Source organism: Oryctolagus cuniculus, chromosome 16 (genome assembly GCF_051225735.1).
Source record: "Oryctolagus cuniculus isolate XC-2025 breed Fujian yellow rabbit chromosome 16, ASM5122573v1, whole genome shotgun sequence".
In the NCBI taxonomy this organism is placed as follows: domain Eukaryota; kingdom Metazoa; phylum Chordata; class Mammalia; order Lagomorpha; family Leporidae; genus Oryctolagus; species Oryctolagus cuniculus.
Window position 1 is genome coordinate 66,440,543 of NC_142882.1, and position 14,588 is coordinate 66,455,130.

A 14,588-nucleotide genomic window follows, 5' to 3' on the forward strand; every position below is an offset into this window, starting at 1 on the left:
CTGTTTAATGGGGGAAATTTGAACTGTTTTAGTAACTATGGTGGAGCTTTTGCCTGTCTCCCCATTCTCTTCCAGGTATTTTGGATACTGTTCTTACTTATTTTTCTGTGTGGATTTACAATGTAAGGCAAAAACAAAAACAAAAACAAACAAACAAAAACCTTTAATGGTATTTTTGGAAAATTTGGTTTGTGTTTAATTCATAAATCAATGTAGGGGAACTTGACATCTTTATCACATCAGCTCATCTGTCTCTTTGTTCATGTGTACTTTTCTGTCTTATAAGAGTGTTTTATAGTTTATCTCTGCAGGACTTGTGCAAGTTTCTTAAGTACTTTAAAAATTATCATAAATCTTCTGTTTTAGCTTTTAACTGGTAGTTTAGGACTATCGTTTGCTATATTCTACAAATTGTTTAACTGTAATGGCCTTTCTTTGAGTATTTTTAGCTTTACAGAGACAAAAAAAATCATCTTTTTATAGAGATAGTTTAGGCTGTCATATTTCAATTCTTAATACATCTGATCAGTACTATTTTAATTTAAAATAATATCCTTATTTTACAAAGATGAAATTTTAATACTTTATTAGGTCTAATAGATAATTTCAGTATGAAATGAACATAACAATTAATGGGCAGTTTGTATCAAGTCTTTGAAATCCAATATATATTTTATACTTATTTTTTGTGCTGGCCTCATTTCAGTTGCCTAATTGGCTGGCCCTGTAGCAGAGCAAGTGTTAATTTGAGAAATGTTTTGCCTGGTGCTCTATTTTTTCTTTCCTTTGAGGAGAGTTTTAAGATTATTTTGTGAAGTTAAATAGTCCCCCTAGGGGCCGGCACTGTGGTGCAGTGGGTTAAAGCCCTGGCCTGAAGTGCCTGCATCCCGTATGGGCGCCGGTTCTAGTCCTGGCTGCTCCTCTTGTGATCCAGCTCTCTGCTATGGCCTGGGAAAGCAGTAGAAGATGGCCCAAGTCCTTGGGTCCCTGCACCCACATGGGAGACCCGGAAGAAGCTCTTGGCTCCTGGCTTTGGATCGGCATAGCTCTGGCCATTGTGGCCATCTGGAGAGTGAACCAGCGATGGAAGACCTCTCTCTCTGTCTCTGCCTCTCTCTGTAACTCTGTCTTTCAAATAAATAAAAATAAATCCTTAAAAAAGTATATAAATATTTCCACCAGTGAAACAAAACAATCTTTGGTCCTTTTATTGACATTGCTTTAAAATACATAGTTTTATAGCTTGATGTTTCTTAATGAATCTGTATATTTGTAAAGTTTATTCCTTGTCATCTGCAGTATTCTTTATTTTTGGTTGTAGGATCATTTTATTTTCTAATGAATTGTTGCTGCATATATGAAGTCTGTGCTTTTTGTGTATTGATTTTTCTCTAACCCAGCTATTCTTTATTCTTTTGTATTTCTCCAGGAAGATGGTCATTTCATAGACAATATTTATATCTCCTTCTATATTTATACTTTGTCTTCAATTTTACTTAACTAGATTCTAGAATAGAACTAGTAATAATGAACATTTTCATTTTATAAACAGCACCTGACATTTTCCTGTATTGGTTGTTGGTTTCTTTCTATTGCATATTTTCTTAGGGTTCTTTGTTCTGGTTTTAATTAGGAACCGATTATGAACTCTGCTCAGATATCACCTTTGTCATAATGTTGGAGTTGCTTTCTTTTTTTCACAGATAATCTGTTATGAATTTTATTTGCTTTTCCTTTCCTGAATTGCTGAATAGGACTCTATTTGATCATAATATTTCTTTAGATAGCTTTGAATTCAGTTTGTGCAAGTTTCTTTTAGGTATTTTTTATCTGTAAGTACAGTTGTATAATTTATGCATGTGTGTGCTAAGTGTGAATTTTGGTTTTGGCAGCACAACTATGCTGGTTTTATAAAACAAAGTTGAATTTTTATAGTTGTATAAAGTAATGAAATGTTTATTGAAAGTTTAGTAGAAGTCATCTAAAGTCCATCTGGGCCACATTCTTTCTTTATTTCAGACAGTTCCTTTAAAAATTTTAAAATTTTCTTTGGTGAACTATACTGATTTTATTCAGTTACTGTTGAGAAACAATTTGTTTGATGTCTAAAGCTGTTAACAAGTTTGTTTTACACTAATCACAACCAGAAACTATGCATTGCGGAAATTGCAGGGTTGATTTTTATGTTAAAACATTTTTCTTCAGGCTTAGAAAACTGGGTTAGATGTTTTCTTGGGGTGTATTTATTGATAATACATCCAGAAAGAAAGATGATTGTTATAAAAGTGACAGAGTAGCACTTTTTTCCCCAAGGATTAATTTGTCATTCCCATCAGCATTTTATTGGTAAAACTTTTGAACCTATAAACACAGTATTTTGTCAAACTTTGTTTTTTTAAATCTTGTCAAACAAATTGATAAGAATAATATACTATTACAGTTCAAATGAATTTGTGACTGTTTTAAAATTTACTTTACGAGTGAAATTCAATGTCTTTCAGTTAAATATTGTTTGTAGCCCTTGCCTGTTTTCTTGCTGAACTATTGTCTTTTTTGATTTGTTATACTGTTTATTTAGTGTAACATTCAGCCTTTAACTATAATGTAAATTTAAAATGTTACCTCAAAAATAATAAATAAAATAGTAAGAACCTTTAATGCTTCAATTATTCTTCTTCCTAGGTGCATTTTATCTGGTGTTTGAATATATGGATCATGATCTGATGGGACTTCTGGAATCAGGCTTGGTTCATTTTAATGAAAATCACATAAAATCATTTATGAGACAGCTCATGGAAGGTTTGGATTATTGTCATAAGAAGAACTTTTTGCACAGAGATATTAAATGTTCAAATATCCTTCTAAATAATAGGTATGATAAAAGCTTGTAATATATATGTTTAAAATGAGTGTTATTTTGTATATCTTGATTCTGTTAAAAGGTTTTAAAATTTAATTGACTTCATTATTTCAGACTATTTTAACATAATCAGCAGTGCTATAACTCAGGCTACCTATGAGGTATGTTGTATATAGTTTAGTTAAATTAACTTCCAGTAGTATTTTATAATTAAAGATAATAATATTTAGTTATTTGATATTCATCCAAATGATCTAGATGGATCTTCTCTCTTTTTTTTAAAAAATATTTATTTATTTATTTATTTGAAAGAGTTACACAGAGAGAGGAGAGGCAGAGAAAGAGGTCTTCCATCTGCTGATTCACTCCCCAATTAGCTACAACAGCCAGAGCTGCGCTGATCCAAAGCCAAGAGCCAGAAGCTTCTTCTGGGTCCCCACGTGGGTGCAGGGCCCCAAGAACTTGGGCCGTCTTACACTGCTTTCCCAGCCATAGCAGAGAACTGGATTGGAAATGGAGCAGCTGGGTCTCAAACCAGTGCCCATATGAGATGCCGGTGCCTCAGGCCAGGGCATTAACCTGCTGTGCCACAGCGCTGGCTCTGGATCTTTTCTTAATTAGTAATACGATATCAGGTTTAGACTGCTAATAGATCTAGAATTAAAAAGTCATTAAAATTTTAAAGTGAACTTTTTTGAAATGTGTATACACACACACACACACACACAGAGTTAAAACTTAATTATAGCATAAACTGAACTCTGGTATTTCTCTTCTGATTAGTGTTGTTTGTTAGTTTAGATAAGACATTCCTAGTTCTGATTTTAGCTAATAGACAGTATTCTATATACCTAGCCCTTCCAAGAACCAGAAAATTAAAACAAATTTTAAATGATACAGCTTAATTTTTGAGCACTGTTTACTTGAATTGAGCAAGTAATTTGTCTTATTACTAGGTGGTAGACATAATCTGAGTTGTCTTATTTTAATGAAAGTGTATTTTTCTAAATAGAAGCTGAGCAGTATTGAAACAATATTGTATTGTAATAAAAAGAGTAATACTAATAGTACAGTTGCCCCGTTGGTGTCCATGGGGGATTTATTTTAGACTCCTCCCTTTCCCCAGGTGGTAAAATCCAAGGATGGTAAGTTCCCTTACAAAAAACAACATAGTATTTGTATATAACTTAGATACATCCTCCTATAGGCCTTAAGTAATCTTTTGATTACTTGTAATAATAACAACATATGATGTAAATGCTATTTAAGGAACATTGTATTGTTTAGGCAGTAAGGACAAGGGAAAAAAAATCTATACATGTTCAGTACGTGTGCAATTATTTTTCCTCAGTTAGTTTTGTTGTTTTAAATTTAAGATACAGAGAGAAGAGAAATAGATGGACGAGAGAGAGAAAGAAAGTGTTCCAATATGTTAGTTCACTCCCACAAATGCTTATAATGGTCAGAGCTAAAGCCAGGAGCCAACAATCAAACCCAGGTCCTCTGATGGGATATGTGATCTAGACTGAACATTTTCCTGACCCTTAAATGTTTTTGATCCAGAGTTGTTTGAATCTGTAGATGTGGAATTGATGGATGGAGGACTGATTGAACTACTGTGATAATTAACTGAAACTGTCCAAAGTTTATCTTGTGAACTTATCTACTATATGCCTTACCTTGTAGGATTTTGATGGTACCACAATGTGACCATAATTAAAGTATGAATATTCTTTATTAATGGAACAGAATATGAATATGCATTATTTCAGAGTAGACTGACATCTTTTGTTCATTTCACCTTATTTCCACCAGAGGGCAGATAAAACTTGCTGATTTTGGACTTGCTCGATTGTATAGCTCAGAAGAAAGGTAAGACTATTTCCAAATGATTATGGTAGGCATTAAGAGTCCAGTTTGAGAGGCTATATTAGGACCTCTTGATTGATATTTTATTGAAAAATTTTTAGCTTTCGTGGCTAAGTATATACAACAGTGAAATTTTCCAGCATATTGGTTGACTAATCACAAAATTTTATGTATTCAACTTAAAAATAATTGATTTTTTAAAAATTATATTTATTTAATTGAAAGGTAGAATTACAGAGAGGGGGAGAGACAGAGATTTTCAATCTGCTGGTTCACTCCTCAAATGACTGCCACAGCCAAAGCTGGGACATGCTGAAGCCTGGAGCTTGGAACTCCATCCAGGTTTCCCACGTGGGTGGCAGAGGTCCAAGCACTTGGGCCATATTTTGCTGCCTTCCCAGGTACATTAGTAAGGAGGTGCATAAGAAATGGAGCAGCCAGGACTTATGTGGGATGCTGGCATCACAGGTGGTGGCCTAACCCTCTGCCACAACTCTGGCCCCAAAAGTAATTGATTTTTTAGCAGTAGTAAATAAGATTTATTTTAAAATGTGCAGGTTTAAATGTGATTGAAATAAACTTAAGAATTAAAAAAATTCATTCCTAAAATTGTTGGTATGTATATGTGTGGATTTCCCTTGTGCCTGGTTGTAATAAAATATGGATTTGTCTTATTAGAACTAACTTGAAATTTCAAATAAAGTATTTTTTGTGGAATAGTGGATTTCATGTAAATAAACTGTGCAATTAATTGGGGTTGAATAAATCTCTAGTCAGTTTAACCCATTCCTTTTGTGTCTTTATTTTCAGATTTATATATATATATTTACTGAATAAGCTTTTATTTTATTTCAAAGGAATAGAGAACGGGGGGAGGGGAGACAGAGATATTGCCCATCTACTGGCTTAATCCCCAAATGCCCACAACAGCCAGGCTGGGCCAGATAGAAGCTTGGAACTCAATCTGGGTATCCTACATGGGTACTTGAACTATTACCTGGTACTTCCCAGGATTGCGAGTGTCCCAGGTAGAGTCCCAGTACCTGCCCATATATGTATTTAGTTTAAATTCTCTGTGGCAACCTTTTTATTTTTAGTATCACTATAATTTAATACAGTGAAACACCAGTTGTTGGAGTTCTCAGAAATAGATGCTTGCTTTTAGTGAATCTTTGGTAATTTCTGGTTAATTGAAGAAAAAAAATCCAAAGACTCATTCGTTTGAAAATTTGACAATCTGTTTATTTTTAAATTTCATAGTGCCTATCCCATCATTGTGAAAATTATTTTTAGTATTCTAGAGTAGAGGTTTTTATATAGTATGTTTTAGATGTATTAGAATCCATGAATTGTGTGGGTGGAATTGTTGGACAGGGCCCCAAGCCTTTTATACTTGCTTTTGCCAGAGGTATTCTGTTTTTGTCTTGTCTACTCTACTTATAATTAATATTTTAAGAAACGGTTATGTGGTTTTGTTGTTTGAAGCTGTTCTAGAGCTTAAAAACTATGCTTCTCATTTTGCATTTGACAAAACTGAAACCCGGAAAGCATTGAGTAACTTTTTAATGGCATATAAACATTATGTGTATTTATATGTATAACATGTTGTTTTGAAATACATATACATTGTGAAATGGCTAAATTGGGCTAATTTACATATGTATTCACACTTTTTTTTTTTTTGTGGTGAAAGCACTTAACATCTTTTGCCATTTTTTAAGAACATGATGCATTGTTAACTAACTATAGTCACCATGTTGTACTATAGATCTCTTGAACTTATTCCTCCAGTTTAACTGAAATTTTATATCCTTGGCTAGCATTTTACCAACATCCTGCAGCTCCTGGTTGAACTACTGCTGAGTTCAGTGTTTTTTAAGATTCTACATACACAAGTGAGATCTTACAGTTTGAATATTTGTCTCTCTCTGCCTGTCTTTCTTTCACTTAACATAACATAATGTCCTCCATGTTGTAAAAGGGACTTCCTTCTTTTAAAAGGCCGAGTAGTGTTCCGTTGTGCAGATATACTACATCTTTTTATCCATTTGTCTGTTAATGGACCCTTAGGTAGATTTCATAACTTGTCTGTTTGTGAAGGGTTGAGTGATTTTAAAGGCCAAAAGTATTGGCAGAGACAAGGGTGTATAGCTTAAGGCTTTTGACTGACAATTTTTCATTCTTTTCATTGTATATAAGAGTGCTTATTGGTAGAAATTGAAAAGAAGAATTGGTCTGAATGTTTAATCCAAAACTTCACTTGGATAACATATTTTTTGAATGACTAGACTTCTGTGGCTGTTTTTTTTTTTTTTTTTTTTTGATTCTTTTGAGGGGGAAGGAAATTATGATTAAGGATTTTGATTGCATAGCTGGTTAATTGAGATTTCACTTTAGTTAGATTAATACAAGTATTTGTTATTCTTGAACATAAATTTCTTTTTTGTTTTCTTGTTAGAATTAGAGAAGGTGAGAAAAAGTTACTCTTGTCATATAACAGAATGTTTTTATGCCAATATATGTCCCCTAGAATTGTGAAGCCTGATTTTTATACATTGAACTCCATTTTGCCTTTGATTTTCATTTTAAAATGCAGTGTTGGAATGCAATGTTTGTTTCCAGTAGCGTGCCAAGATGTGGCATGTTCACTGGGCCATGGTCCCTGTTGTCCTGCTAGATTGGTGTAGGGATTTTATGTTTAGAAAAGCAGAAAATTTAAAGTCCTGTGATTCTGCATCTTCAGGTAATATATACTGAATTTTTCTGCTCAAATTTATAAGAAAAACTTGGTGAATCATTTTGTTTTATTAACAAATAGCCTTCAGGGTTTATATATGCTTTTTTAAAAAAATGTTTATTTATTTATTTGAGAGATAGAGTTAGAAATTGAGAGAGGGAGAGACAGAAAGGTTTTCCATCCTCTGGCTCACTCCACAGATGGTCAGCAACGACTAGAGCTGGGCCAGTCTGAAGCCAGGAGTGCTGTTGGCAGGGAGGTGGATCAGATGTGGAGTAGCTGGGACTCGAACCGGCACCATATGAGATGCCAGCACTGCAGGTGGAGGCCTAGCCTCATATGCCACAGCTCCGGCCCCTACAACTGCTATTTTTTAGAATAGTATAATACTAGTTTGTAAAAAAATTCATTGGTGGAAAAGGTAATAGAATGCCTTTACAATACATATATTGTTTCAATTAATTTTATTAACATAATGATTTTAAAGAAAATCTAACTTTTCTAACTATTTCTTGAAATATACAGCAAATTATTTTTTATTCATTTGTACTTCATTGTTAAAGACAGTAAGGCAAAACTTTATCATATTTTACCCATGCAAATGTCAAGTCACTTTAAAGTGTTTTCTAAAAATATCTCAGAATAACTGAAGTGTTCAAGAATTTAGTGTAAAGCTTTTTATTTTGAAATAGAGCCGATCTGGGGTTATTATTGTAGTAACATCAACTTTCTCATTTGACTTCAGATATGCTTTTTTTGAATGTGAGGAAAACTGGGTGGAGTTAAAGCTGATAACTGGGCAGTGGGGTATATGACCAAGTTGGAGCTTCACCATCATATGTGCAATAATAGAAGAAAGATTGGAAAAGCACTGAATTAAAATTATAGGGAGAGAATGAGTTTCTTAAAGAATAATTTTCTCATTTTGAGAGTCAGCATTCATGCTTTGTCCCATTCAGCACTGTGAACTGTAGAACTTGAAAGCAAGGCTTATGTTCCAGTTCTTTATTGTTACCTATTTATCTTAATTACCTATTTTAAGTACAACTTTTCCTGAGACTTTCAGCCCCAATATTTCCCTCCTCTGTAGTTTTATTTATTTTTAAGATTTTTATTTATTTCATTTGAAAGGCAGAATTATGGAGAGACAGAAGGAGAGACAGAAAGAGAGAGAAATCTTCCATCCTCTGATTCACTCCCCAAATGGCTGCAATGGCTGGGGCTGGGCCAAGCTGAAACCAGGAGCTTGGAGCTTTTTCCTTGTCTCTTGTGTGTGCAGGGTCCCAAGGACTTGAGCCTACTGCTGCTGCTTTCCAGGGTGCATTAACAGGCAGCTGAATTGGAAGCAGAGCAGCTAAGACTTGAACTAGTGCCCATCTGGGATGCTGGCACTAAAGAATATGGCTTAACCTGCTGTGCCACGGCACTGCCCATAAGAGTTTTATTTTAGTAAGTCATTGATACTGTGCTTTGCCAAAGGATGGAGTATCTTTCTCTCTGTCCCATATGAAAAAATGTGTTTCAGTATAAATTGAAATTAACTTTATTTTCTAGAAAAGAAACTGTAAGCATATATATATGATAATGCAAGTAACATAAGACTCATAGTCCTAAACTGTGTAATTCTACCTCTAGTTCTGGCAGTGTCATTTAACCAGTTGTGGAGTCTTGAGGAAGTTAATCTCTATGGGCCTCATTATTCTTAACTTCAAGAAGAATAATTTAGGGCTGGCGCCACGGCTCAATAGGCTAATCCTCTGCCTGTGATGCCGGCACCCCGGGTTCTAGTCCTGGTTGGGGCGCTGGATTCTGTCCCAGTTGCTCCTCTTCCAGTCCAGCTCTCTGCTGTGGCCTGGGAGTGCAGTGGAGGATGGCCCAGGTCTTTGGGCCCTGCACCTGCATGGGAGACCAGGAGAAGCACCTGCCTCCTGGCTTCGGATCAGTGCGGTGCACCAGCCACAGTGTGCTGGCTGCAGTGGCCATTGTGGGGTGAACCAACGGCAAAAGAAGACCTTTCTCTCTGTTTCTCTCTCTCACTGCCCACTCTGCCTGTCAAAAAGTAAATAAATAAATAAAAATAAAAAAGATGAAGAATTTAAAGGAATAAACAAAATTGAAACAAAAAAATACAAAATGTTAGTGAAATGAAGAGCTGGTTTTTTGGAAAAATACAACTGATACATCATTGGCCCAACTAACAAAAAAAAAAAAAAAAAAAAAAAAGAGGGAGAAGACCCAAATCAATAAAATTAGAGATGAAAAAGGAGATGTAACAACGGATACCACAGACATAAAAAGGGTCATCAGGAATTAATACAAACAGCTATCTGTCAACAAATTAGAAAGTCTAGAAGAAATGGATAGATTTCTGGACACACATGATCTATGAAAATTGAGGCACAATGACATTGAAAACCTAAACAAAACAATAACTAAGATGGGGATTGAATCTGTAATAAAGACCCTCCCAACAAAGAAAAGCCTAGGACCAGAAGGCTTCACTGCTGAATTCTATCAGACTTTTAAAGAAGAACTGATTCCAATTCTTCTCAAAGTATTCAAAAACATTGAAAGGGAGGGAATCCTCTCAGATTCCTTCTGAGAGGCCAGCATTACCTTAGTTCCAAAACCAGGAAAAGATACAACAAAGAATTATAGACAAATAATCCCTGATGAAAATAGATGTAAAAAATCTTAACAAAATTCTAGCTAATCAAATCCAACAACACATCAGAAAGATCATTCACCTGGACCAAATGATATTTATCCCTGGTATGCAGGGGTGGTTCAACAGTCACAATCAAAAATTGTGATACATCACATTAGCAAACTGAAGAACAAAAACCATATGACTGTCTCTAGATGCAAAGAAAGCATTTGATAAAATACAACATCCTTTCATGATAAAACCTTAAGGAAATTGCGTATAGAAGGAATATTCTTCAACAGAATCAAAGTGATAATGAGAAACCTACAGCCAGCATCATATTGAATGGGGAAGTGTTGAAAGTATTTCCACTGAGATCCTTGGAAGCATTTCCACTATGATCTGGAACTAGACAAGAATGCCCACTCTTCATTGCTATTCAGTGACCATAGTATGAGGCCAATGCTGTGGCATAGTGGGTGGAGCCACCACCTGCAGTGCCAGCATCCCATATGGATGCCAGTTTGAGTCCTGGCTGCTCCACTTCTGATTTAATTCCATTCTGGTGCTCCAGGGAGAGCATTAGGGGATGGCTAACGTGCTTGATCCCCTGTGCCCATTTGTGAGATCCAGAGGAATCTCTTGGCTCCTGGCTTCTGATCAGCCCAGCTCCAGCTGTTGTGGCCATTTAGGGAGTGAACCAGTAAATGCAAGATCTGTTTCCCTGTAACTCTGCTTTAAAAAAAAAAAAAAAAAAAAAAAAAAAAGACTATAGGAACTCATCAGAGAGTTTGGTAAAGTTGCAGGATATAAAATTAGCATATACAAATCAGTAGTGTTTTTGTACACAGTCAATGCCATGGCTGAGAAAGAACATTCACAGTAACCATAAAAATTTTGTTTTAAAGATTTATTTATTTAATTGAAAGTCAGAGTTACACAGAGAGAGTAGGAGAGGCAGAGAGAGAGAGAGGTCTTCCATCCGCTGTTTAACTCCCTATTTGGCCACAATGCCTGCTGGAGCTGTGCTGATCTGAAGCCAGGAGCCAGGAGTCTCCTCCATGTCTCCCATGCGGGTACAAGGGCCCAAGAACTTGGGCCATCTTCTACTGCTTTCCCAGATCATAACAGAGAGCTGGATTGGAAGTGGAGCAACTGGGACTCAAACCGGCTCCCATATGGGATGTCGGCACTGAAGGTGGTGGCTTTACCCACTGTGCCACTGTGCTGGCCCCAATAACCACAAAATGTAAATGCCTTAGAATAGATTTAACCACGGCAGTGAAAAATCTCTGATAAATTGCAAAACATTCAAGAAAGAAAGAGAACACACAATAAAATGGAAAACCCTCCCATTCTTATAGATGGGAAGAATTTTTTTTTAAGGTTTATTTATTTATTTGAAAGGCAGAGTGACAGGGAAATACACAGAGAGATTGTCAGTCTGCTGGCCCACTCCCCAAATGGCCACAAAAACCAGGTCTGGGCCAGGCCAAAGACAGGAACCAGGAACTCAGTGTGGATCGTCTATATTGATGTCAGGAACCCAATTACTTGAGCCACCACCTTTGCCTCTTAGGTGTACATTATCAGGAAAATAGTCAGGAGTCAGAGCCAGGTATGAAACCCAGGCACTCCACTGTGGGATGCTGGCGTCATAGTCAACACTTTAACCTTCAGGGGTAGGGAACATTTTTTTCTGCCAAGGGCCATTTGAATATTTATAACATCATTTGCTGGCCATACAAAATTACCAACTTAAAAGTTAGTCTGCTGAGGCTGGAGCTGGATTGGAAGAATTAATATCAAAATGTCTATACTACTAAAAACAGTTTACAGATTCAGTGCAACCCGAATCAGAGTACCAAGCATTCTTCTCAGATCTAGAAAAAGAAAATGATGCTAAAATTCATATGGAAACACGAGATCCTGAAAAGCTAAAGCAATCGTAAACAACAAAAACAGTTTTAGAGGTATCATTGTTTCAGCTTTCAAGACATACTACAGGGCAGTTATAATCATACAGCCTGGTACTGGCATAGAAATAGACATATAGACCATTGAAAAAGAATAGAAACTCCAGAAATCAATCTGTACATCTATAATCAACTAATCTTTAAAAGACCCAGAAGCACAAGCAAGCAAAGCAAAAATAGACAGTAGGGATTACATCAAGCTAAGAAGCTTCTGCACTGCAAGGGAAACCCCTTAACACAGTAAAGAGGCAACCAACAGTATAGGTGAAAATATTTTCAAACTATGCAACTGGTAAAGGATTAATATGCAGAATCTATAAAGAACTCAAGAAATTCAACAATAAGAAAACAAAGTCCAGTTAAGAAATGGGCAAAGGCATTTTGAACAGGCCTTTTTCAAAAGATGAAATTCAAATGGCCAGCAGACACATGAGAAAATGTTCAGAATCACTAACCATCAGCGACACGCAAGTCAAAACCAGTAAGATTTCACAAATGGCTCTCATACAGAAATGAAAAAACAATAAACACTGGCTAGGATGTGGGGAAAAGGTTCCCTGATCCACTGTTTGTGGGAATCCAAACTAGTGTAGCTATTGTGGAAGACAGTATGGAGATTCCTCAGAAAGCATATGATACAGCTATTTCACTCCTGGCAGTCTATCCAGAGGATATGAAATCAGCATATGAAAGAGTTATTTGTACCCCTATGTTTAGTGCAGCTCAATTCACAATAGCTAAGATGGAGAATGAACCCAGATGCCCATCAACTGATGACTGTGTAAAGAAAAAGTGGTACATATACACTGTGGAATATTACTCAGTCATAAAAACGAGTGAAATCTTGTGTTTTGCAACCAAACGGTTACAAATGGAAACCATTATACTTAGTGAAATATATCAGTCCCAAAAAGACAAATACTGTAGGCTCTCCCTGAGAGTGATAACTAAACGAAGCATGGAATGCATAATTATTTGCATTGTAATCTGCATTAAATTATTCTGTACATAAACTGTTCAGAGGAAATGACTTAAAGTCTAAATGAACTTATCTTTTAAACACACAGGACATATGTAGATGTTAAGAAATTATGAATGACTAGTTGACAAAAAACTGTATATGGGTGAAATATTTTAACATTCAATTATTATTTATAGCCACTGTCTATGTTTCCAGTAAACTAGAGTCTTTTTGCTTTTACCTTGTTAAACTTCTTATTTGGTGAAATATTAAGCCATTGTAATGTAATGTAAATTTAAAATATTATCTCAAAAACTAAAAAAAAAAAAAAAGTAAGGACAATGGGAGGGAGAGAGTAAGGGAGAAAGGAAGGAAATCACATTCTTAGACTTATATCTACAAATCATATTGAATGCTTAAATTTTTTTTTAAAAGAAGAATTGCAAATCTCCCAAATCCTCATTTTATGGAATATTGAAAACCATATATCTTTTATGTTTCTTAAAAATTACTGTGATCAAAATTAAAAACCTATATGATCATCATCTATATGATGATCTTAAAAGAAGGAGAGAGAAGGGGAAAATGACAGACATTTTCAGAGTATTATGCTAGTTGATTAACACTGCTCTTCAAAATACATACCTTTTGGAAGGCAATATTGCCATCTAGTGGCTTTTCAGAAAACAGCAATTAAAAGCAAAATAAATTTTCCCAAAGCTACTCTTATTAGTGGGAGAGGAAGACAGCATCATGGCTTCTGCAGCTTATTCTTCAGCATTAAACTTTCTTCTTTATTTGTGGTTGTTATCATTTATTTTGTTGTTTTTTTCACTCAATCTAGAATTGTCAAAGACATGGACCATATTTTATGCTTTTGTTGTGCATACTCCCTAAAATTTCATATGCATTCACAGTACATGCACGATTAATTCTGATAGAGGAGAAGGTGATCCCTACCTGGAAGTCCCACCTGACATAGATCAGTGCTGTAGGGAATTTTGGGGATTCGAAGTAATACAGAGATTACTGTGTAATAACATATGAATAAGAATAAATAGTATTACTAAACAAGCTTTAGGAATGGAAATAGGAATATTCTTTAGATTTCTGACTTAACAGTAAGATCAAAATTAAATTGTGCTAAATCCTGTTGGAGTAGGCTGTGTTTTTGACCAGGAGAGGGGGCAAGGCAGTTTAATTTTTTAGGATACAGTGTTCCCTCCTACCCATGTTGGGAGAGTATTACACATGTCCTTAATGATGAACACTTACAAATTTAGATTTTAAGGCCTTATCTTCTTTTTGGTCTCCAAACCTTTGTGTCTACTTAACATCAACCTGGGTACTTTAAATTAAACCTTGGTTTAAAATCCCGATATACCACTTCTTGGAAAATGTACACTCTTTTTTGCCTTTATTCGCTGTTTTAGTTAAAGGTATGTTGTCATTCTCACATATACATATGTCTCCAATAGATCCTTGCAACTAAAATTTTATTGGTTTTCCTGCCTGTGGTCATTCTCGCTCATGTTCTT

At 35.4% G+C, this 14,588-nt stretch overlaps 1 protein-coding gene across 5 annotated transcripts in view; it reads left to right on the forward strand.

Moving 5' to 3' along the window:
- The window catches only part of CDK13 (cyclin dependent kinase 13), a 121,926-nt gene that overhangs the window by 68,513 nt on the left and 38,825 nt on the right, over positions 1-14,588 (forward strand). For all 5 annotated transcript variants that reach the window (XR_016222667.1, XR_016222668.1, XM_017344445.4 and 2 more), the window contains 2 exons: positions 2,683-2,872; positions 4,676-4,732. Coding sequence is in view for 3 of the 5 variants with exons in the window: in XM_017344445.4 (XP_017199934.3) it covers positions 2,683-2,872; positions 4,676-4,732 (247 nt within the window). In the remaining 2 variants the exon portion in view is untranslated. The remainder of the gene's footprint in view (positions 1-2,682; positions 2,873-4,675; positions 4,733-14,588) is intronic.